Source organism: Heterocephalus glaber, unplaced genomic scaffold (assembly GCF_053883595.1).
Source record: "Heterocephalus glaber isolate CG9 unplaced genomic scaffold, H.glaber_assembly_v1.0 deba00001479, whole genome shotgun sequence".
NCBI classification, from domain to species: domain Eukaryota; kingdom Metazoa; phylum Chordata; class Mammalia; order Rodentia; family Bathyergidae; genus Heterocephalus; species Heterocephalus glaber.
Genome location: NW_028258316.1, coordinates 4,804,178 through 4,828,196, shown reverse-complemented (window position 1 = coordinate 4,828,196; position 24,019 = coordinate 4,804,178). Strand labels below are relative to the sequence as shown.

The 24,019-nt window shown below is 57.5% G+C and overlaps 1 protein-coding gene across 4 annotated transcripts in view; it reads left to right on the top strand.

Annotated features, from left to right (window-relative positions):
- Positions 1-9,614: 9,614 nt before the first annotated feature.
- The window catches only part of Lamc3 (laminin subunit gamma 3), a 48,042-nt gene continuing 33,637 nt past the window's right edge, over positions 9,615-24,019 (top strand). For all 4 annotated transcript variants that reach the window (XR_015439818.1, XM_087183042.1, XM_087183041.1 and 1 more), the window contains exons 1-3: positions 9,615-9,994; positions 18,532-18,836; positions 23,223-23,353. Coding sequence is in view for 3 of the 4 variants with exons in the window: in XM_087183042.1 (XP_087039168.1) it covers positions 9,625-9,994; positions 18,532-18,836; positions 23,223-23,353 (806 nt within the window). In the remaining variant the exon portion in view is untranslated. The remainder of the gene's footprint in view (positions 9,995-18,531; positions 18,837-23,222; positions 23,354-24,019) is intronic.

The window sequence follows — 24,019 nt, the reverse complement described above, 5'->3', positions numbered from 1 at the left end:
GCCTCTGCCACCTGCCTGCTGCCCCGCGGGCACAACTTCCCGCTTCCATGACGAACCACTCTGGGGTCAAAGCGCGTCCCCAAAGCCAAGCACCCACATCTGTGGTCCTGGTCACCCTGGGAGCGGGGGCAGCTTCCTCCCCAGCTGCTCTGAAGGTGCCGGGAGGCCCTGCATGTGGCAGCCAGGTGCAGGGAGCTGGGGAAACTGGAAGCCATATCCCTTCCCTCAGCGACTCCCCAACTGGGGGTGACCAGAGGCTTTCACTGGTCCCCAGGACTGTGCCCTGCTGGGACCCAGAGGAAGGTCCTGGGGTGGCTTCCGGGGCCCGTCTCCTGGGGACCCCTGGTTCCTGAGCCTCGGCGGGCTGTTTCCGGTTCACCCGGCCTCTGCCATACACAGCTGCCCACTCCAGGCACACACAGCTGCCCACTCCAGGCACACACAGCACACGCAGACACATGCGCGTGTGCACGCTCCCTCCCCTCCCCTCCCCTCCCCAGGCCTCCCATGCCCGCTCTCAGGTATCTTTAGAGAAGTCATCTGCAAAGCGTCCCCTCTGCCGCAAAGCGCCCTGCGAGTGCGTGGGGACGCACGATAAACTGGGGAGAAGCCTGACCTCAGCTGAGCTCCCTCAGGAAGCCCCATGGGCAGCAGGGAGGGCGGCCGGGTGTGTATGCGAAGAGCTCCCCTGCCTGGCTGCCAGCAAGGTCGTCTCTGGACCTGATGCTGGGGACTTCGGGTGACCCGTCAGGGACACGGGAGAGTGGGGTGGTAGGACCGGGAGTCTGAGCTCACTTAGAGGAGAGGGGTCCTGGGGTCACGCTGTGCTCCGCCCCGCCTCCCAGGTTCCCGGGGGTGGGCAGAGATCGGCAGCCCCGCCCCTCTTTCCCAAGCCTGCCCGGCCTTGGGCTTGCGCTCGGCCCCAGCAGGCCGCGTACATTCCCGAGCCTGTGCGGAGCCCATTAGCAGAGCGCGGGAATCCTAATGGGCTCCCCGAGGTCCCTCACAGAAAATCCGCCTCTGCCTGACATTTGGAAAGTTCAGGCTCTCAAAATAAAGCCACGTGTGCGGGAGAGGCGCTCATAGATCCCTTCCCTCCCCTTGGCCTTCGCTCCCCTGCCACGGGGCCAGGGATCTGTTCTTCCCCCTTCCGCACGCCCTCCTTCCTGTGCTGCTCCTCCCGTGCTATGCACGAGCACCCACTCTTCACCGAAGGGTAATCAATGGGCGCCCCTGCAGGGTTGTGCCAGGCCCCAGGAACAGAATAGGGTTCTTGTCAGTCCTGGGGTCCCCACTCGCTCCCAGAGGTGTGCACAGCATTGTGAATCCCTAGTCTCTCTGGCCCGAGGTTGCTGCTTTTCTCATGCCTACACACACACACACACACGCGCGCGCACTCGTGAACATAGTGGGGTCTGGTGGTGATGTCCTCAGCAGAAAGAGCTCAGAATGCAATGCAATTACTGTTTCAGGCAGCTTCCCTGTGGTGAGGCCAATGTCCCTTCCAGCAGCAGCAGCAGCAACAGCAGCGCAGCCGTCATGAGCTGATGGGCCCCGCCCCCGGGTGCCATGGAGACGCGAGGCTGACTGACAGGAAGCAAGAAAGAACAGTCTGGGGGAGTCAGGCTGGGCCCAGGGCTGCGGGACACAGGGGCCACCACGAGGTGGGTTGGGGGCCTCTCCACGGGAGCCATGGGATGGGGCGAGGGGTGTAGGAACAGAGAAGAGGCTCCAGGGTGGGGCGGCCCTGCCTGCTCGGGGGAAGGAGGCCAGGGCAGCTGGGCCAGCAGCGGGCCAGGGAGGGAGGGCAGATGTGGTCAGAGCAGTGGGGACGGGAGGTGACCACAAAGCTCTCTGGCCTGAACGAGCCACAGAGCGATCCTCCTGCCTCAGCCTCTCTGGGAGTGGCCAGGTGACGTCTGTGTGGCATTTTCTGGGGCACCCGAGGGAGTTGGGAAGGGGCCAGGCTGGAGCATGGGAGGGGAGCCTGGGCCCTGAGAGGTCTGGAGATGAATCGCTGCTCTAGCCAGGCTGCAGCCCTTCCTCGGCTGGGAATTCTGGCCCCAGAGTAGGAGGGACGTGCCTGGGGACACGCAGCCTGGGTGCCCGGCTGGAAGTCACCGGGCCACCTCCCGGCGTAGCTCTCCACTTCCATGGGCCTCCTCCTCCACTGCGCCGCTCCATCTCAGCACAGCTCCCCGCCTGCAGCTCCCCTCCGTCCCCAGCCTGTCCCCTGGGCTCCCTCAGCAGGGCGTGGGGGCCTTGCCCTGTGGCACTCTGGCCCACTTGCCCTTGCCCTCTCTTCAGCTCCCACACTGCACCCTTACCTGCGGGCCTTTCCCACACAGCTCTCACAGCCGGGATGCGCTGTCCTCCCACCTCACCCCACCTCCTCCAGGAAGCCTTCCCCGACGTCTCCAGGCCAGGCTGGTGCCTCCTCTTCCCTCGCTCTGCCCTGAACTGCAGGTCGCTCTGGGTTGAAGTGACCAGTTTGATCCTGACCCCCACGCACAGGAACAATCTGGTCAGCATTCGTCATTCTGACCCCTGCCCTCAGCCGACAGCCAAGCTCAGCATGGGTGCTCAGGAAAGTGGATGGCTGGACAGATGGATGGATGAACGATGGATGGATGAATGGACAAATGGATGGGTAGATGGATGGATGGACTGACGGCCTCCCTGGCAGCCAGCCATGGCCTTGCACACCAGCAGGACATGATTTCCCCGCTTGGACTCCGCAGCTCACAGGGCTACTCAGAGCTGGCCAGTTTAGCTTGGGCTCAGATGGTGGCTGGGCCAGGTGGTGGCATGTCCTCAGCCCAGCCATGTCCCAGCCTGTCTGAACTTGTTACCTCCTGAGAGGGAGACGCTCAGTGAGCCTGACAGCTTAAGTTCCCTTGTCTGCTACCATCAGCGTGAGCCCTCCTGTCCCACTGCCTCCATCCTTGTCCTGCAGGTCTCTGCTGAGATGTCACCTCCTCCAGGAAGCCTCTGTGACTGCCCACCCCTCCTGGAGCTCATCTGGGCTCTCCACTGTTTCCGGTGTCACTGTGACCACCCAGCCTCCAACTCCTCTGTTTGTTTCCTGAGTCACTGAATCTCTCTGAGTCCGGAAAGGTTGCAGTTATCCATTCCCTGTACCATGATGGCCCCAGTCCCCACTCTGGGCAGACATGGAGCAGGCCTCCCCTCCAGGGACAGGTGGATGTGTGGGTGGATGGGTGGGTGGATGGATGAGTGGATGGATGGATGAAGAATGAAAGAGAAAAGATCACAAGCTCTGAGGCCAGCAGGACTTGGGTCCTGCCCTATAGCTGGTAAGAAGGGTGGTCCTCAGCAGGGTTCCTGCACCCCCAGGCAGATCCCAGCTTGCTCTTTGTGGCCTTAAAACTGTCCAAAGAGAGGGTGGCTTCTCCCCACTTGGCAGAAGGGGAGACTGAGGCCCTTGCATGTGGACAGAGAGCATAGACTTATAGAGTCTTATGGCCAAACAGGGCATCATCAGAAACCACCTAGGCCAATGCTCTTTCTGGGCAGTGCATAGTGGGAAACTGAGACATAGCTCCACCTGAGAAACCAAGGTGAATCTGGGCTCAGCCCTGAGCTCCTCTTTGGGGCTCTGGGGCAGCGCCCAGGCTGGGTCGGGGAGCAGCTTTCCCTTCTGCTGGTGCTGGGCTCTGGGCTCCATCGGGCTGTGAGCTGTCAGGAGGGATCACGGGGCCCTGGCGATCTCCCCAGATTTAATTAACAGGCCTTTCATCTCTGTCCTGGAGGAATGAGCTATCTTCTGTCTCCTTAATTAACGTTCATTAAGCAAATCAGAACAACAGGCTGTTCTCCCTCCTCCTCGCCCAGAAGGGTTTAACCCTTGCTGGGTGGCTTCACTGGCTGCCCACAGAGAAAGAGGGGGGCCCCCAGTGGCTCCCTTGCAGCCCAGCTCCTGCCTGCTTCTTTCTGTCCCCTCCCCAGGGTCCTCCTTCCTTGCTTTCCCTCCCTCTAGCCACTGCTCCCAGAGGGGTCCCGCGCAAAGAGCTCCAGGGGCAGGGTATGGGAGCTCCAGCTGGCAGCCGTTGAGCAGAGCCCCTCCTACTGACTTGAGGAGCCAGCTGTGCGCAGCCCTCCGATGGGCACATGTGGACTCCAGTGGGGCCAGGGCTCCCATGCTGCAGGAGGGACACAGGGTCAGACACCGGGCTGGGGAGAGGGTGCAGTAGGGTCTGGGTCAGGCCTCCAGCTCCAGGCTGCAGGGAAACTGAGGCCATGTGGCCCATGGCTTCAGTGGGGTTTGGTCACGTGCCTGTTGGAGGACCCTGGCCTTGGGGAGTGGAGAGGCTGGGCATCGTCTTATTGTCCAGCTCCTGCACAGGGACTTCTAGCTCCTTCCAGGTCCTTCCCAGACCACCCAGACAGGCTCATGGTCCCAGAGCTGGGGAGTCACACAGAGACTTTGAGGGTGTACAGACACCCCGAGGCCTCAGGGGGTACACTTTGGTGCCTGAATTCTGTGGACCCCAGCCTTTCCCTGAGCCCCATCCTAGGAGGAATCAACCAGAGTGATGGAAAGGACTGAGTCACATCCCAATAGGGATATGTCCAATCTGCAGGCTCAGTTTACCCATGTGGACAGTGCAATCCGGATGTACATGTGTGCACACACACACACACACACACACACGCGCGCGCGCGCGCGCGCGCACGCTCGCACACAGGCACAGAGTGGGGCAGGCAAAGCAGCTGCTCACTGACAGCCCCAAGTGTCCTTGGCCACCAGGAGGCGAGAGAGCCCAGCTCCATCCTGCAGCTCATGGTGCAGGTGGGTGGCTGGTGACCTGAATGCCCAGGCAGGGCACCCTTGGGGACGGCTGGCCAGGGCGGCCACCCCAGCAGGCACCTGGAAGAGGCCATGCTCTGAGCCTGCCCTGTGGGACGGCCCTTTGCCCCCCTGGACACTGCTCCGAGGGGGCCGTGAGGACTCTGAGGGGGACACGGGGGCAACATCCTCATGCCCGGCCCAGCACAGTGAGGTCACACAGCGGGCGCGAGGACGTCTGCTGAGGAATAAGTGACTGTCAGCACAGAGCCAGAACCCAGGCTTTTAAAACATTTTTAAACTTTATTTGCAAGCCCTTCTGCGAGCAGGTGGGCCCCACCTTGGCAAGTCCCTGGCTTGTGCGTTCTCTCGCACTCAGGGGCCTCCAGGAGGGCAGGGGCTGGTCTTCATGGCAGAGCTCACCTTCAGGCAGGAGAAGGACTGGGCACAGGGCATTAGGGTCAGGGGAAGGGGCGGGGGGAGCTGGTGGCCAGGCCCCTCCACCTCTGCAGCCCTGCCCTCCCCTCTAACTGCCATCCACAGCCAGAGGTCAGTCAGGAAGCCACTACTGCCATGGCCACGGTTGCTGCCACCATTCAGGGGTTGCTGGGCACACGCTGTAGCCTGGGAGCATAGGAAGAACCCGCCCAGGGACAGAACACGACCTCGCCCCCACGTCTAAGCTCCAGCCAGGACGCCATCACATCCGGGTCCTCGCTGCAGGGGCTCTGGGAGGAGCAGCTGTCAGCTGCAACCTCTGCACCCAGGGCAGCGCCCCGGGGCTGAGGCAGAGGCTGAGGGACCCCCAGAGTCCCAAGGCAGGGGAGGCGGGGTCTGAGCCCAGGTGTGTCCGACTCCAAATGCCCTGTGGCTAGTGGCTTCTGTGTCACAGCACCGGCCCTCTCTCTTGCTTCCACAAGCAAATCAATAAAAGCCTCGTCCGTCCGCCAATGGAGAAGATGACCAATGAATCTGCTCAGGCAGAGCCCTTGGTTGAGAATGATTACGGTGGCCGGGTGGGGGGGTCAGCTGTGTCCTGGAGCCGCAGAGGAAGGACACAGGGCTCCTCGTCCCCACCCCCCTCACTGTCCCTGGCTAGGGACAGAGTAGACTGGGCCCACGCGCCCTCTTACCTGTCGGAAGTGCTCAGTCTTGCTGCACACGCTGCTGAGTCCCTTGGCAAGGTCCACTCGTCCCTCCTCAGGCCACTAGAGGTGACATTTTGGTCCTGGAATTCCACACGGAATGGCTCTGCCCTCAGCCAAGCTCAGACTTCCTCCCAAACCTGCTGCTCACTTGCTGGGCCACTAAATTGCAGGGGCTGGGCTTGAACTTTTGATCCTCCTGTCTCAGCCTCCCAGAGTGCTCGGATTACAGGTGTGGCCACCACACCCAGCTACCCAGATTCCTTTGGGGCATAGTCCTGCTCCTTCCTTCCATAGCAAGCCCAGCACCTCCCCAGGTGACCCCAAGCCTCTGGCTCCTCCTCACTCTCTGGACCCAGAGTCTGGCTCAGGCCCCTTCCCAGATGAGCAGGCGTCCTCTCCAGATTCCAGTCTGTCCTACAGTCAGACCCCGAGTCTAGTCGTCAGTGGCCCTGGGGCTGCTGAACTTGGAGGGTTTGGGACATGCTGCTGCCTGCAAGGCACTCTGGGTTTCAAATTTTGCTTTGGGTTGGTGACAGATCCCAAGGCTGGTCACGTTTTTCTCTTTAAATCATCAGGGACACTAAAAGTCAGCAAATTCTGCTGTCCCCATAATCACCATTCCCTGCTCTTGGTCACCTCCTGCTGCCTGCACGTTGGCCAGTTTCCCTGTAGGTGACTTGAACTTGCAAACTTCCTGTCTCAGCCTCCCAGAGTGCCTGGCCACCTCGCTACTGCAAACTCACCGTGCAGTGCTCCGTGCTGAGGATTGCAACTCCACCTCCTGCCGGTGAACCCAGCCTCGTGATCACGGACAAATTCTGACTTTACTGGAGCCTGGGCATTTTCCCATTTATTCAGAGGAAATGGTAAAACTTCTTTTACTGGGGAAAGAGGGTCTGAGGATCTGTTGTTTAATGGGTACAGAGTTTTAGTTTTGAAAGATCAAAGGTTCTGGAAAAGGACAGTGATGATGGCTGGACAAAGTGAGTGTACTTGGTACTACGGAACTGTGACGTAAAAATGGACAAGATTGGGCCGGGGATTTAGCTGAGTGGTTCTGGCCCCTGCCTCAAAAGCGCAAGGTCCCCAGTTGGATTCCTGGTACCAAAAAACAAAATGAAACAAAAATGGCCAAGATTGTCAGTTTTATGTTGTGTATATGCCACCGTAATTAAGAATTTTTTTTTTGGTACTGGGGATTGAACTTGGGTCCTTGCAGTTGTACAGCAGGCGGCGAAACCACTGAGCTAAATCCCCGGCCCTGTAATTAAGAATTTTAAAAAATTGTGTTTGAGCACTGCATTGCTATAAAGACAAATATATTAACATATATTAAAACATTTTCTATCTAAAAGTTCACTTTTTTCTTTTGACTTTAAAAATAAACCAGACTTGTGCATGGTGGCATATACTTACAATCTCAGCATTCAGGAGGCTGAGGCAGGAGGATCTCTGTGAGTTCAAGGCCAGCTTGGGCTACATAGCAAGACCTTGTTTCCAAAAAAGTAAAATAAAATAAGACATTTTGTGGGCACCTAAAAGTACTTTGGGCCACTATGTGTCCTGTGCTTGGTGGATGAAGTGGCTTTGGAAGGGAGCAGGGCCCAGAGAAGAGCATCTGGATGGGCACTGGCAGCTGATGTCAGTGTGTTCTTGACCATAAAAGAACATTTTAATGAAGAAGCCTTCAGAACACCAGCACAACATAACCTGGAATTACATTAAATCAATATTTAACTTGGAAATAGTTTATATATTTAAATCTTTATAATCCCATTAGGATGGATGCTGGTTTCTTTCTCGGGTGTTTTGTCTGTCAGTAAAGTTTTATAATTTCCTTCATTTCTATCTGGCACATTTCATGCTAAATTTATCATCAGGTATTTTATCACTTGTGTCATTGGGATATATGGCATCCTTGGCTATATTTTCTAAATGGATACTGATATTGGTTCTTGTCCTTTATCCTGTGTTCAGCCACTGTATTAAACATCATGCTAATCATCCTTCAATAGAATCGCTCAGATTTTCTAGCTGTGTCTTCAGAGAAACAAAAGGTAAAAATCTTTATATCATTAAATTTTTCTTGTCTTATTGCATTAGTTAGAATTTCCAAAATAACATCAAATACCAGTAGTGGTTTCATATACTGACTCTATTTGAATCTATTTGTGGAATCTCTTTTCAATTCCACGAATCTATTCTGTGGTCTTTTCCAGAACCACATTGTTTTAGCTATGTTTCAATGGCTGCTAGTTAACCACTCCACTGCAATCACTATTGTTTCTCAAAATTTCCTTGAATACCTTCCCCCCAGTTTGTACCTAATCTCAGTGGAAAGACTGTTAGAATTTCACTGTGTAATATGATGCTCACTGAAAAAATAGTTCTTAGCATGTTTAGGAAGTATGTGGGGTGTGATCAAAATATATGGTGAATGTTTACATTTTTAAAAAATTATTACAGTAAAAGACACATTGCCATGCATCTCCCCCAAAATCCTCCCCCTCGTTTTGAACACAGGTATCCCATCATTCTTGTCACTTCCTGCAGCAGCTCTGGAGTCCTCTTTCCTGAGTGTCTTTAGTTGCCCTGTCATGGCTGCCTTGATGTCCTGAATCGATTCAAAATGTCTCCCTTTCATGGTCATTTTGACTGGGGAGGACCCGGATGTCACACGGTGCCAGGGCTGATGAATTCACCATCTTTTAAAATTTTATTTGAGACAGGGTCTCGTCTCGTGTAGTTCGGATCAGCCTTGAACTCACTATGTAGCCCAGGCTGGCCTCAAACTTGTGGCGATCCTCCAGCCTCAGCCTGGGAGGGCTGGGATCACAGGTGTGCGACACCACACCCAGTGAATACACTGTATTTTTAAAAATCACATCTTGTAAACACTCATGAAAGATGTCATCCAGAACTGCTTGAGAACCTGGCAAGAACGATGTGTGTGTTAGGAGCAAGGGGAATTAAGGTCAGTGTGTCTTTTACTGCAATAAGATTGTCTTTTAAAATTTAAATATTCCCTGTATTTTTATCACATTTTGTGTTTCTGTTTTTCCTTGGAATTTTGCTGGGAATGGCCGCTAAATGCGATCAAATGCTTTCTCTAGCAGTTTTTTTTCTTTCTTTCTTTTTTTCTGGTACCAGGGATCAAACTGGGACCTTGCACTTGCAAGGCAGGCAGCGGAACCACTGAGCTAAATCCCCGGCCCTTCTCTAGCAGCTATTGATGAGAGCCTGTGGTTCTCTCCTTTGGTTTACTTCTCGTACCTGGGGAAGGGCAGGAAGGCCTCCAGGTGGTCTTTGTGTGGAGACCAGGTGAGCTGTGTCCCCAACCTCCTGGGGCGCACGTGGGTGCTAGGAGCAGGCGCGCGAGAACGAAGCGCGCGAGGGGGAAGACGGGGTCCGGCTAAGGGTCCTGGCGGCCTCGAGCTCGGGTACCAGGACTGCAGGCCTGCGCCACCGCGCCCACTGGGGGCGCCTTCCACCCGGGGCCAGGAGCGCTGCGCTGGCCCCGACCCCATCCCCATCGGGCGCGGAGCCGGGAGGAGCGGGGGGGGGGGCGCCCGCGGCCCCTCCCGCGGCCCCTCCCCCTCCCCGCCCCGCCGCGGTCCCGCCCGGGAGGGAGGCGGCCCGGCGCCAAGGCGGGCGGCAGAACGGACCATGGCGGCGGTCGTGCTGGGCCTGGCGCTGGCGCTGGCACTGGTGGGCGCGGCGGGCGCGGACGGCTGCTACGACGGCGCGGGGCGGGCGCGGCGCTGCCGGCCCGAGTTCGAGAACGTGGCGTTCGGGCGGCGGGCGGCGGCCTCGCACACCTGCGGCTCCCCGGAGGCCGAGGACTTCTGCCCGCACGTGCGCGCGCCGGGCGCGGGGACCCAGTGCCAGCGCTGCGACGCCGCCGACCCCGGGCGCCACCACAATGCCTCCTACCTCACCGACTTCCACAGCCCCGACGACAGCACCTGGTGGCAGAGCCCGTCCATGGCCTTCGGGGTGCAGTACCCCACCTCCGTCACCCTCACCCTGCGTCTGGGTAAGGAGCGGCCGTGCACCCGGTGCGCCCGAGGGACCCCGACTCAGCGGGGGCCCCTGAGTACCTGGAAGGGCTGATGGCGGGGTGGCCCTGGGGCCGGGCCGGGACAAGGGCAAGAAGCCCCCCAGCCCTTTCCCCAGGGCTGGGTGGGGGTGCAGTGACAACCCCAGTAAGTTTCCAGCCTGCAGCCACAACTGTCGGGGACAGGGTGACAATGCCCCAGGGGCTCCTTGTCTCGGTGGCTTCGGGGACTGGGTGGACCCCGAGGCTGCGTGAGATCTTTGGTGATGGAACAAGGCCTTCACCGCCAACCCAGAGCTGTGTGGCCCTCAGGGCGGGAGGCCCGCTCCCTCCTGCTGCTGGGTGGCCGAGCAGTTGGTGTGGCCTTTGCCTGGCCTAGGCAGCTGGGAAGCAGAATCTCCCCCTCCGAGTCTGGCCTGACCCCTGCCCGTGTCCACCTTGGTCCCCTTCCCCGTGCCTGGCACCCTTCCTGCCTCGACCTGTGGTACTCTCTCAGGGAGGGGTGTTTATACCACACTGTGTGAGAGATCAGAATCTCCCAAAGCTTTGACAACTCAGAGTATTTTTATAACTTCATTTGGCAGTGAAGGATGACCTACGGCTATTTATAAGCTTTGCTTATCCTGGAGAGAGTGAATATTCCTGCGTCTCACTACTGCAGTCTCATTTGAGTCTGGCCTGCAGCCCACAGGGGATGCTGGGGGTGACACAGTGTGCGACGCAAAGCAGGCAGGCAGCTTGTTTCTGTAAACTGCGACAAGCTCTGGCTTCCAAAACGCGTCCCGAGACAGTGAGTTTGGATGAGGGATGGTGGAACCATATCCCGTCTTCCAGATGCGAATTTGGGGCTCAGAGAAGTTAAGCATTCTGCCGAGAGACACACAGCTGGGTGTGGACAGCTGCGCTGCCCACCGCTGCTTGGCTCTTGCTGGGTGGGTTGTGAGGGCCCCAGGAGACCCAGGAGGTGACCCGGGGTAGGGTGATGGGAGGACTGCACCCCTCACAGACCAGGGGCTGCCACCCGGGGGCCGTGTCACCCTCCCTGCTCATCTGGACCTCTAGGAGGGGCTTGCAGTGGGGCAGGGCAGGGGCTGGCAGGAGCCCGAGGCCACAGGGGAAGGAATGCGGGACAGGACAGACAGCGCGGCATTCCGTGACAGGGAGTCACACGTGCGTCAGGGGTCCAGATGCCTGGGGCCTCAGCCAGGGCAGACATGGGTGGGTGGGGCGGCACCCAGGCTCGGGTCAGGGGCGCTGGTGGGAGGGTGTGAGAGCACCCGTCAGGGCCATCAGAGCAGGTGCTCCTGGGAGCAGGGACCTGGGGCCCGGGGGACCCAGTGTGCAGCGCAGAGGCAGCAGGGTGCACGCAGGCACGCACGCGCAGGCACGCACGCGCACACACGCACGCGCGCACCCCAGCTGTCTCTGGCCAGCACTCTCTCTCTCCGTCAGGTTGTGGAGTCGGGAGGTGCTAGTGCAGGGGACAGGAGAACGAGGGAGGAGTGGAGAGATGACGGACGCCCGGCTCAGGCTGAGGGGCGGACTGCGGACGCTACGGGAGGAGAGGCCTTGGGGGGCGGGGCCACCGCGTGGGAGCCCTGATCTGGGCCCCCCTTGCTGTCCCCACCGGCCACTCCTCCGAGGCTGTGGTGGGGAGGCCTGGGAGGGAAAGGATGGAGGTCACTGCTTTCCCAGCCCCCTGTGGCTCCAACATCTGTTTTGGCTCCTGCGGTGGCCGGGTGGCCTGGCCAGGCCTTCCTGTCTGGGACGAAAGGCCACAGCAGGCCGCGGCTCCCAGCCTCCTCCAAGGCGGCTGGGGATGCCGGCAACACAGGGGTAGTGGAGCTGGGGCCTGGCCTGTCATCCAGGATGAGAACAGGCACAGCCCAGCACTCAAGAGCCTGAGGCAGAAGGATCTCCATGTGTTCAAGGCCAGCCTGGGTTATGTAAGGAGTTCAAGGCTGTCCTGGATTACAGAGCCAGACCTTGTCTTGAAAAACAAAACTACATAAATACATAAAGACGTGAACCTGGAAGATCCCAGTCCACTTGGTGGGATACGGGACAAAGTCTCCCCTTCCTGCTCACGTGCTGTCCCAAGGTGTCCGGAATCTCCTGGACCCTCAGAAAGACCCCAAGACCAGGCAGATGAGTTCTGGAAAGTCGCAGTGCTGTTCCTACCTCCGGCCCGGGCCCCCAGGTCTCCAGAGGGTTCCAGCAGCCTGGCTGAGGCCTGAAGCTGGTGACAGCTGACGAGAGACAGGTGCTGCCGCCCCAGACCCGAAAGGCCTCCAGGGAGGAGAAGGCGTGAGGGCGCCTGGACACGGGGCACCCTGCTGCTCCCCGACAGCCTTGGGGCCAGGCTCCAGCGCGTCTCCCTGCCGAGTGGGGGGTGTCTGCCTGGGCCTGCGGAGCTAGGGCCAGTCGAGCCCTCTCCTCTCCCTGGGCCTCTGGGCCTCGGAGGTCATGGTCGAGGTGAGGGCCTGGATGGCCTCCCTCTGGGGTCCCTGCTCTAAAAGGGGTGCAGGCCGCGTCCCAGTCTCTTCCAGGCCTCACAGCCCTGTCTGGCTGCCACCCTCTGCCTGCCCACCAAAGGACCACCACTCAGGCATTGCTCGCCCTGCCACCCTGGCCACCCACCCTCTCCCCACCTCGGGTAACCACAGCATGCTCGGAGACCAAGTGAGTGCCCACCCTGTGCCAGTCCCCGTGCCCAGTGACCGGCCTTTATCTGTTGGAATCATGGCCCACATCTGGGACCAACTCCTGCTGCAACCCCACCCTGACTGAAGGCTAGTCCTGAACATCAGCCAGCCCTCAGACATTATACGAGGGCCCCAAATTTAAGGCCCAAAAGCAAAGACATCTGTGGGGTTCATAACAGCATTACTCACAGTAGTGAAAAGGTAGAAGCAACCTAGAAGTCTGGACAGATGAAGGATTAGCAAAATGCAGTCTCTCCCTGTGGTGGAATAGTATGCATCCCTGAACAGAAAGGAGCTCCCGATGTGTGCTGCAACGTGGGTGAATTCGGAGAACATAAGCAGTCAAAATCATAAGCAGAAAGTAGAATGGGGGCTGCCAGGGGCTGGGGAGGGGGCTGAGGAGTCTGTGTTTGATGGGTCCAGATGGGAAGATGTGGGGCGGGATGGTGGACACTACACTGTGAATACACTTAAGGCGGCTGGGCTGGACATTTGAATAGGATTATGGTGGTGAAGTTTGTGTTGTACATATGTCACTTATTAGTGAGACAGGGTCTCCCTCTCCAGTCCAGGCTGGCCTCAAACTCATGAAGATCCTCCCGCCTCAGCCTCCTGCATCTCCCCAGTGTATTGCAGGGCTTGTCTCTTTGGACAGTTGTGGTTTGCACACTTTCGTCCTGGCTCAGCTCAGACTGACCTCGGAATTCTTCTTCCCCTGGGCCTGGCAGCTGCCAGACAGAATCCCTGTGTGTCCCCATTAGACAGTAGACCGGCCCGCTGAGGTGCATGTCGGGGCCCTGTGGCCCTGGCGGGGGGGAGCAGGAGAGAGTGGCCAGGCTCTGGGCTCTGATCTTCCTGCACTCGTGGGGACCTCCAGCTCTTCTCTGGACTCCGCGGCCCCAGCATCGCCGGGAGCTGGGCCCAGGCAGTGGGTGGCCAGGCTGGGGACCCTTTGGGAAGCCACACGTGGGTCCTGGTGCCCGAGGCGGGCAGGGCGTTTCACCTCCTCTTTCCCAGCCGCCCCCCGCTGTCCCCCACACCCCACTCCCAGATGGCTCTGATTAAGGGGCTTTGTTTTGTTTCCATTTTCCCAGAATAAGCCCGGCACTTGGAGCCAATCTGCTGGTCGGTGGTGGACGTGGCCCGGCCCAGCTTCTCTCCCCATGGCGTCGGCATCAGCATCGTCCTGGGGCTGGAGCTCCTGGTGCGAGGCTGGGGTGGCAGTGGGGACTTGGCACCCCTTCACAGCTGGCTTTTCTCTCTGGGCTCTGCAGGGCCCCAGGTGGCGGGAGCTGGCTCTGGGGGATGACTTTGGGGGCCTGTGGTTCAGTAGAGACTCGGCTATTTTGTGCGTGGTGTTGGGGGCGTCCTTTCCCCTCAGCGGCTCACAGCGACAGGCTGTGTGAGGCTCTCGCCTGTGCAAGGTGTAGAAAGGACTTAGCAAGGGGCGGGGTGCACACCTGCAATCCTGGCGCCCCGGAGGCTGAGGCAGGAGGATCTCTGCCAGTTCAAGACCAGCCTGGGCTCCATAGCGAGACCCTGTCTCAAAGGGCTTCGATGTCCCAGCACCCCGTCTCCCAGTTAACGATGGGGACAGTGGCATTCTGGGGGGAACGTACCTGTCAGGTCTCCTGGAAGCCTCGGGGGTCGGTCCAAGTCGGGGCCCTGAGTTGAATCCTCTTCACCATGTAGATGGTTTTAGGGCTGTTTCCTTTCCCAGCCTTGAGTGCCTTTGGCAGTGGCGGTTCGGTTCGGGGATTAAGTGGATTCTCGGGGCCCCTAATTAGCTCTCCCGGCAAACAGCGCCTGCCGCGTGGCTGTATTGTTGCCATCGCAGCTCCTGGCCTGGTGCCTGAGAGCCCTGACTTGCGTGGCCCCAGCCCGCGTGTAAGCGGCTCGCGTCTCCACTCCGGGCAGCGGCTGCTGTTTTCAGGCACCCCCGCCTGCACCCCAGGTGGGGCCCCCCACATCTGGCCCACCCCAGGCCACCCCAGGTTCCTGGCTCTGCTGGCAACGCCGGCTGTCTTTGAAGGAACTTGGAGCCGGGTGCCAAGCTGAGCCGAGCCGGCACTGTGGAAACATCTTAAAATGGAACATGGCAGGGTGGTTGCTTTTTTAAAAATTGTGTAAAAAATGTGTTTTCTCCAGTTTTTAAATTAGAACAAGCTTTATGAGAGAAAACTGGAGAAAATATAGAAAAACAGAAAAAGGAGGAAAAGAATCACTCCAGGTCCAGAGGACAAACATACTTAGCTGTTGGGCATCTTTCCTGGGGAGCCCTGAATCAAAAGGTTGGTCTATCTGCAGTGCTGGAGTTTAACCCAGGGTGTGCGCGTGCCAGGCAGGCGCTCTGCTGAGCCCCATCCTCAGCTTTTCCATTTTTTATTTTGAGACACGGTCTGGCCAAGTGGCCCAGATGGGCCTTGAACTTGGAATCCTCCTGCCTCATCCTCCTGAGCAGGTGGGATCACAGATGTGGGCCTCCTCTCCTGGGTTGGCCTCTTAGGGTTTATGTAAATATAAAACTGATAACTAGGGCCCGGGATTTAGCTCAGTGGTTCTGACACCTGCCTCGCAAGCACAAGGTCCCGAGTTCAATCTCCAGTACTAAAAAAACCCCTCAAAACTGATGACTACGCACACTGTCTTGTATCTTTTTTTTAAATTCAGCTTTTTTCGCTCAGCTTTCCCCATATATCACAAGCTTTTTATCAACTGCTGTAGGAATCAATCCCCTATAATGTCCCCAATTCCCTCACTGTATGAAACGGCCTGATGACAGTTTTTCTGCGTGAGTCTCCTTTTATGAATTCCCAGAGTCGGGTTCCTTTGTCAAAGGCCGGGAATATTCCTGTTGCTGTTCATTGTGTCCCCAAACTCCCTCCCCAAGGGGCCAGTGCATTTATTTCCCTACATTTTTCCTTTATTGTGGTAAAATGCACATACATTTACCATCCTAACTGCTTGTAGGTGTCCCATTCCAGGGCATTAAGCAATTGATGTTGTGCAGCCATGACTACCATGGGACCCTGGGCTCTTCATGTGGCGAGACAGAGACTGTTCTGGTTAGATACTGGCTCTCTGTGCCTCCTCCCCACATCCTCGAAGCCCTGGCCATTGTCTGACTCTGAGACTTTGGTTACCCTAGGGGCCTCCTGTGAGTGGAAACCTGCCGTATTTGACTTTCTGTGACTGGCTTCTTTTTTTTTTTTTGGTACCGGGGATTGAACTCGGGTCTTTGCGCTTGTATAGCAGGCGGCGAAACCACTGAGCTAAATCCCTGGCCCTGTGACTGGCTTCTTTCACTTAATGTAATGTCCCCTGAGTTCACCGTATTTTAGGTTCCCGGGTCAGAACTGCCTTCCTCTTCAAGGCTGAATAATATTCCACTGTGTGTAGACCACCCATCTTTTCTTCCACCAATGGACTCGTGGGTTCCTTCTCCCTTGGGGCTATTGTGAACAATGCCATTGTGAACCAGGCCCTGCAATGTTCCTTCCAGGCCCTACTTTCAGTTTCTGAGGGTGCTGGATCATATGGCTATTCTGATTTTAGTTTTTTAAGTCACTGCCAGGTTGTTTCCGTTTTACATTTCCATCATAGTGCATAAGGTATTTCTCCCTAGGTTCTGTGCCACCTCTTGTTATTGTCTGGTTTTGGTTTGGCTTGGTTTGGGTTTGGATTTTTTTTAGACAGGGTCTTGCTGTATAGGCCTTGAACTCACTATGTAACTGCAGCTGGGGGCTGGGGATTTAGCTCAGTGGTTCCAGAGCCTGCCTTGCAAGTGCAAGGTCCCAAGTTCGATCCCCGGTACCAAAAAAAAAAACCCCAAAAAACCCAAACAAACAAAATAAAACAAAAACAAACTAACAAACAAAAAACCCCAGCTGGCTTCAAACTTGCTGCCTCAGCCTCCCTACTGCTGGGATTACAGACAGGCAGCACCACGCCTGGCTCTCTGGGTTTTTGATGGTAGCAGTACTAAAAGATGTGGCGATAGAGCTCACACACTGTTCATTTTACCCCTTTCCACTCTGCAGTCCAGGGCTGGGGTGCGTCTTGGTGATGCACACCTGCATGCACTTGCCTGGCATGTGTGAGGCCCTGGGTTCGATCCCCGGCACTGCAAGGAAAGAAAAAGGCAAAACCACAGCCCATTGGTTTTTCCTGCATTCACACTAGAGTCTCCGACCCTCGCATTCTGCAGGAATTTTCCATGCCTCACAAGAAGTCCTGTGGCCCTTCCTCCCTGCCCCTGGACGCTTCCTGACCGTGATGCACTTCCTGTCTTGAGGGTCCCCAGTCCCGGCTCCGTGTGGGGTGGGAGGAGGCGTGGCCCCCATGTCTCCGTGTCCCTCCACCCGGTCATCCCTCTTCCGCCTTCAATCCGCGGGAGATCCTGGGTGGAGATCCTGGGAGATCCTGGGTGGGCTGACGTTTCATTTCTCAAGGTCGAGCAGCGAGGAGGAGAGGGCATTCCGGTCATGGAGGCTGGGTTTGTCCAACTTGTGCGTGTGTCAGGGGCACTAGGGAGGGACCCAGGGCCTTCACCTGAGCTGCAGACTCAGACTTTAAAATAAATTTTTTTTTTTGAGACAGTCGTGCTAAAGTCACTTAAGTTTCTCAGGCTGGGCTCAACTTGCATTTCTTTGGAGTTAGCTTCCCAGAGTGCACCACTGTGCCCGGCTGTTTAACTTTTTCTCTTTAGTTTGTCCGTGTTTGCAGTACATAAGGATTGCATTCCTTGTGGGGAGTCGGTGCGAGCACAGAACACATTTTAATTCTTTGTCTCCCCTTCCCCCCCCTGCAGCCCCCTCCCTTCATCTCTTGGCCCCTGTCTTCTTTGAGAAAGATCTCTCTACTTCCCATTATCCATCTTTTACTTTGTCCTTTATGCTTTGGGGTTTGTTACATAAGAGAAGCCATGTGATACTGAAGCCTGTGTGTCTGATTTCTTTCCCTGAACATTATAGTCTCAAGGGGCATCCATTTTCTTACAGATGACTCAAGTTTACCCTTCTTCATGGCAGCGTGGTACTCCATTTTGTGTAGAGACCACATTTTCTTCATCCGTTCATCTGTTGATGGATCTAGAGGCTGCTTCCAAGATTTAGCTACAATGAGTTATGCTGCTTTAAACAGGGTTGTTGAACATTTTGAGGAACTCCTACACTGTTTTGCAGAGCAGCAATTTTCATTGCCCCTAGCATTGTGTGAGGGCTGCAGTTTCCCTACGAGCCCCAGGCGCCATCTGTCCTTTGTCGTTGCCGCCTGGGACGGGTGCGGTGGTTGTGCAGCATGGACCTGTGCGTTTCCCTAGCAGATAGTGATGTTGAGCATGCTTTCCAGTGCTCACCGGCCGTCCTTCTGTCTTAGGGAATTGTCTCTCTGACGCTTTACTCATTTCTAAGTTGGACTATTTGTCTTTTCATTGTCAAGTTGTAAGAATTCATTACATATTCCAGATACAAGTCCAAGTCAGATATGTGGCCAGCAAATGCCTTCTCCTCTCCTGTGGATGCCTTTACTGATTCTCAGTGGTGTCCTCTGAAAGATAAAATTTGGTGTTAGCCGGGTGTGGTGGTGGCCCATGCCTATAATCTTAGCACTCTGGAGGCTGAGCCAGGAGAATCACTGTAAGTTTGAGGCCAGCCTGGGCTATGTAGGGAGTTCAAGGGCAGCCTGCACTACACAGTGAGACCCTGTCTCAAAAACACACAGAAACAAACGTCCAAGCAGAGCTCCCTGCTGCTCACTGAGGTGTCACCTCCCTTCCTGGCTGTGAAATGGCCGTGTGTCTCCCCACTGCAGGGAAGGCTTACGAGATCAGCTACGTGAGGCTGAAGTTCCACACCAGCCGCCCCGAGAGCTTCGCCATCTACAAGCGCAGCCACGAGGACGGCCCCTGGGAGCCCTACCAGTACTACAGTGCCTCCTGCCACAAGACCTACGGCCAGCCCGAGGGCCTCTATCTTCGGCCTGGCGACGAGGAGCGGGTGGCCTTCTGCACATCCGAGTTCAGTGACATCTCCCCCCTGAGCGGGGGCAACGTGGCCTTCTCCACCCTGGAGGGCCGGCCCAGCGCCTACAATTTCGAGGAGAGCCCAGGGCTGCAGGTAGAGAGCAGCGGGGCACAGGGCTAGGGAGGACTCAGGGCTGTGGGCTGCATGGAGCTGGTACAGGGCTTCCAGGGGATGGCAGGAGCCAGGGGCCTGTGAGCCTGCGTGGGCTTCACACTGCTGCCCTAAATGGCTCAAACCTTCCCTGGTTGCCTGATAAAGAAATAGATGGGGAGCCAGGTATGGTGTTGCACACCTTAGTCCCAGCACTCAGGAGGCTGAAGCAGGAGGATCACTGGGAGTTTGGGGCAAGCCTGGGCTATGCAGTGAGTGCAAGGCCAGCCTGAACTGCACAGTGAGCCCCTGTCCCAGCTGTGGACCCCCAAAAGTTCCAGGATGGAGCTGAAAGGCAGAGCATGCAGTATGGGGCGGGAGGGACAAGAATAGGGCAGAAAGAAGTGGGAGAGGGTCTGATGTGGCATGGGAAGTACCCCCCACAGTGTGCAGGGCACAGCCCCTTGGCAGCCCCTTCCCTGCACAGATGGGGAAGCCGAGGTCTGGAGGGACAAAGGCATTTGCAGGGCACAGATGATTTGGTGGCCCAGAGTGGACAAAGTGTCCAGCCTGGCTGGTGGTCTTTCTGGAACCTTCCACTGAGCCCTCACTGCCTCCCACTGTGGTCGCAGGTGCTCGAAATGTGCATTTCATTTCTTTTTTTATTTTTAATTTTTTTTGGTACTGGGGATCGAATTCAGGTACTTGTACTTGCGAGGCAGGCGGCAGAACCACTTAGCTAAATCCCCAGCCCTTTATTTTTAATTTTTTATAGTACTAGTAATGGAACCCAGGACCTTTGCACTGAGTTACATCCCCAGCCCTTTTTATTTTTTATTTTGAGGCAGAGTCTGGCTAAGTCACTAGATTGCCTAGGCTGGGCTAGACATGTGTGATCCTCCTGCCTCAGCCTCCGGGAGTGCTAGCCTGAGAGGCCTGGGCCACCACTCCCAGCTCGTTTTGTTGAAATGCAATGAATTTTAATGAAGTCAGTGGCTGCGTGCAGTCAGGGGAGGCACGCAGGGGCCAGGGGCAGCATGGTGGATAGAGTGTGGCTCCCCCGGAAGGTGAGTGCTCAGGGTCCCTCAGCCCAGCCCGCATGGGTGCACTCAGGTTGGTGGCCCTGCGGGACTGGCACCCCATGTGCCCAGCTTCATGCTGTGGGGCAGGGATGGCTGGGCGGAGTCCAAAGCCACCTCCTGCCTCTCTGGGGTAATGGGGGCTTGTTTGTCTCCAGAGGGGCTCTGGGGCCTAGAAAGAAATTACATCCTGTCCTGGCTGCACAGCATGAGATCTGGAGCCAGCTGGCCTGGCAGGGGTCCCCAAGGCCACTGTCAGTCAGGGATGCACTGCAAGGACCCACAAGTTCATTGTCTTTGCGGTGATAATTCACTGCCGTAGGAGGACACAGACTGAAATCAGCAAAAGGAGGCGCCCAGGGCAGGTCCTGGGGAACCAGGCATGGGGCTCCTGCCTGCTGTTTCTTCCGGGAGGGTCCTTCCCACAGTGCTTCCCTCTGCAGCAGCTCGGGGTGACTCAAGGGAGATGCTAGCGTCAGGAGGACGCTCCAGACCCTGAGGCCACACCAGGGCAGCGGCCGAACTCCCTGTACCACACAAAGCCACCTCCCCAGTGCCAGGCCCTGCCTGTGCTGTGGAAGGTGTCCCCGTGTCTCGGCCTGGTTTTGTTTAAGGTCTCTTTCTTCCCCGTGGGGCCCCGAGCTCTGTGGATCAGAAAACGTCACCCGAGGTGAGACAAGGCCCCTCCGCCCCGTCCCTGCTCCTGTCACATGGGGCAGCTGCACTGCAGGCCGCTGGCGGCAGATTTTCTGACTCATTGCCTCTGTCTCCTGGCCGTTGTCCCTGGTGGAGAAATGACCTTTGCAGAGATGTCCCCCGCTGCTCCCCGCAGGGACCTCCCCTGCCCCGTGTCCTGCCCCTGGACAGAGGCCCTGGGGCGGGATGGGAGGAGGGACACGTCCATGGGGCTGCTGGGTCCCATGTCCCCGAGGAGGGGCAGAGGGCACCAGGCTGGGTGCTCCCTGGACCTCCCTGGACCACGGAACCAAAGCCGTCTGCCCCTGCTGCTTCCTGTATTCAGACTGTTTTTGTAGTGCGGGGGCTGGAGCCCAGGGCCCTACACACCCTGAGCCAGTGATCCTCCCTGGAGCCATGCCCCAGCCCACCGTGTCCTTGGCCCCTCACTCTGTATCCCAGGGTCCAGCCAAAGTCAACCTGCGTCCCACTCTACTTTTAGCCGGAGCCATTACAAACTGCAAAAGCTGCCAGGCTGGGTGGCACACGTCTACAATCCCAGCACTAGGGAGGCTGAGGCAGGAGGATCACTGAGAGTTTGAGGCCAGCCTGGGCTCCATAGTGAGTTCAAAGCCAGCCTGAACCACACAGTGACACAAAACCAAACAACTGCAAGGGTCTTGCCTGGCTACAGCAGCACCTCAGCCTTCCAGGCATTGAGGACCCCCTGGCATCCTGGCTAAGGAGCAAGTGGTCCCTCTCAGCTCCTGTCCTTCGACTCAGAGGGCTCAGCCCTGTCCTGTTGCTGCCGTGTTCAGATGCCGAGCGGGTCACAGGCTGAGGAGCAGGCACAGGAGCCTAGGGGAGGGTCCCTGCCACCTGGAGACCTCAGCCTCTGCTCGGGAAGGCAGGCTGGGCTGTGGTTAAGGCTTGGCCCTGGGCTCAGTTAGACCCGAATCCTGGCTCTGCCAAGCACTGGCAGTGTCATGCCCCAGAATGCTACCTGGCTCAGCCTCAGTTTCTTCGCTGTACATGGAGGTTATAAAATACCCACTGTGGCATTGCCTTGAGGATGGGAGCATGAAGCACACAACAGAGCCAGCTGGGACACCTGGAGGTGCGAGTGGTCTGGTGACACCAGGGGACAAAGCAGAGTCACACCCAGTGCTTCAGCCTGGACGCTGGGCCTCAGCTGGCCTCGGCTCCGGGCTCCACAGCCACTCTGGGCACCGCAGGCTTGGCAGCCCCCGAACCCTTGGCAGAGACTTGGGCTCCGGGGTGCAGACTCCCGAAGCTTGCGCAGCATGCACGAGGCCCTAGATTCCACCCCCAGCTCCGCACAGACTCAGAAATCTTTCAGAAGCCACATTTTTTAAAATTTAATTTTATTGGTACATTTTAGGTGTACAATATAATGACATTCATCACTGGAAATTTGCACCTTTACATACTCCATCTTGGTTCTTATTTTTCCGCCTCCCCCTGCCCTCCCTTCAACCCCTCCATCCCTCCCTATTTACAAAGACTTTGTTCCTATTTTTCCATTTTCTCATATGAATTCCATTCCCTTCTTTCCTTCCCCCTACCCCTCCCACTGCCCCTTCCCCTTTGCCCCTTTTCTTCCTATTTCACATTATCTATTATACCTTTTAGTCCTTATTTATACTTTCAGTTTCTCACACTAGAGAAACTGCTCGGTATTTACACATGTGTGTCCTGTTTATTTCACTTAAGAGTATCACCTCAATGTGCATCCAAGCCACATTTTAACCAGATCCCTGAGTGCACATTGACCTTTAAGAAGCTCCGTCTCAGGTAACTCAGGGAGTGACAGGACCCAAGGTGCCCGCCGTCGGTGCTGCTGTGCCCTCCCCGGGCTAACGGATGCCCAGCCAGCAGCAGATCCGGGTTCAGGCCTGGAGGAGCCCGAGTCAGGCTGGGGTGGGAAGACTGACTTTGCTGGGAGCTCGTTTTGTGTCCTGATGTCCTGATTGCTAAGCCAGCGGCCCCTGGGCTGAATTAAAATGCTGATTAATATTCCGCCAGAGCTGCGCCTGATTGTAACAGCAGGCAGAGGAAAATGTCAGCCTTCACGTGGGTCCCCACTTCCGCACCACGCTCTGCCATGGGAAGTTGCTCAGACAGCAGCGAGCATTTGCTGAATGCCAGCTGTGTGCCAGGCGGGGCCCAGGCCTGGGGACACAGCGAGGGTGGAGGACCTGGGTCTCGCCCTTGTGGGTTACACCCAGGTGGGAGAGGTGTCATGGGGTGCTGGGGGCTTCTGCAGGGATGAGCTGGGAGTCCTGCAGCCCCTGCCAGGCCTGGGCGTAGGGCAGGGTCTCCGGGCCCAGCAGCTGTCTCCTGTCCTCTAGATGGGGGGAGTGGCTGGAGAAGGCAGGGGACCCTGCACCGTAGGGCCTGCTGAGCCCCTGCCCGCCTCGGACCCTGCTGCTCACTGCCACACGGGCACCCTCCTCCCGCAGCCTCATGGGGTGGCACTGCCCTGTCCCATTCCCCAGACAGGCAGATGGAGGCACCCCTGTGGCCCCAGGCTCCTAGCTCTGCCCTATCCTTGGGCCTTGTCCCAGCTTGGCCGGCCCTGTGGGCCAGCTGACGGGGTCCCCCTCCCCGCCAGGACTGGGTCACCAGCACCGAGCTCCTCGTCTCTCTAGATCGGCTCAACACGTTCGGGGACGATATCTTCAGGGACCCCAGGGTGCTGCAGTCCTACTACTATGCCGTGTCCGACTTCTCAGTGGGCGGCAGGTAGGTGGGGCCACGTGGGCACCAGAGCAGAGGAGGGGCTGTGTCAGGACTGCTGGTGGCTGCTGTGAGGTGGCGAGGCAGCTTGGTGACCCGGAGCACAGGAGGGACAGACCCAGCCCCATGTGAGGCCTTCGAGCCGGCTCCAGCGCACTCTCTGCCCTTCGCTGGTTCTGCCCTTAGAGCCCTCACCTTGTACCTGCTGTTCCCTGGACCGGGTCCCTGCCCCCTTCTTGTTTGGCACACGTGACTGCCCAGCCCAGAGAGAGACACCCTGCACTGATGCCAGCCCCGGTGCCAGGGCCTCTCAGCAGTGGCTGGGGTCTGGTGAGAACAGCCTGTGGCCACTTGGTTTCCTGCACCTGCTCGTGCCAGGAAGCAGGCACCCGAGGTGCAGCCTCCATCCTTGTCCACCTCATCACATTACTGCCTCCCAGGGCGTCTGGAGCAGTCAAGCCCAGAGGGAGGCAGGACGGCATCTTCTGCATATGCCTATCGAGGAAGGAGACGGAGAGAGACAGTGTGTTCCTGCCAGCCTCCTGGGGTGGCAGACAGGAGCCAGTGGTGGCTGGGAACATGTCAGCGTGCCCCGGATTCATGAGGACGGGGTGCCAAGGACAGGGAGTGGCCTCACACTGAGTCTGGGCACATGTGAAGGCAGTGCAGCAG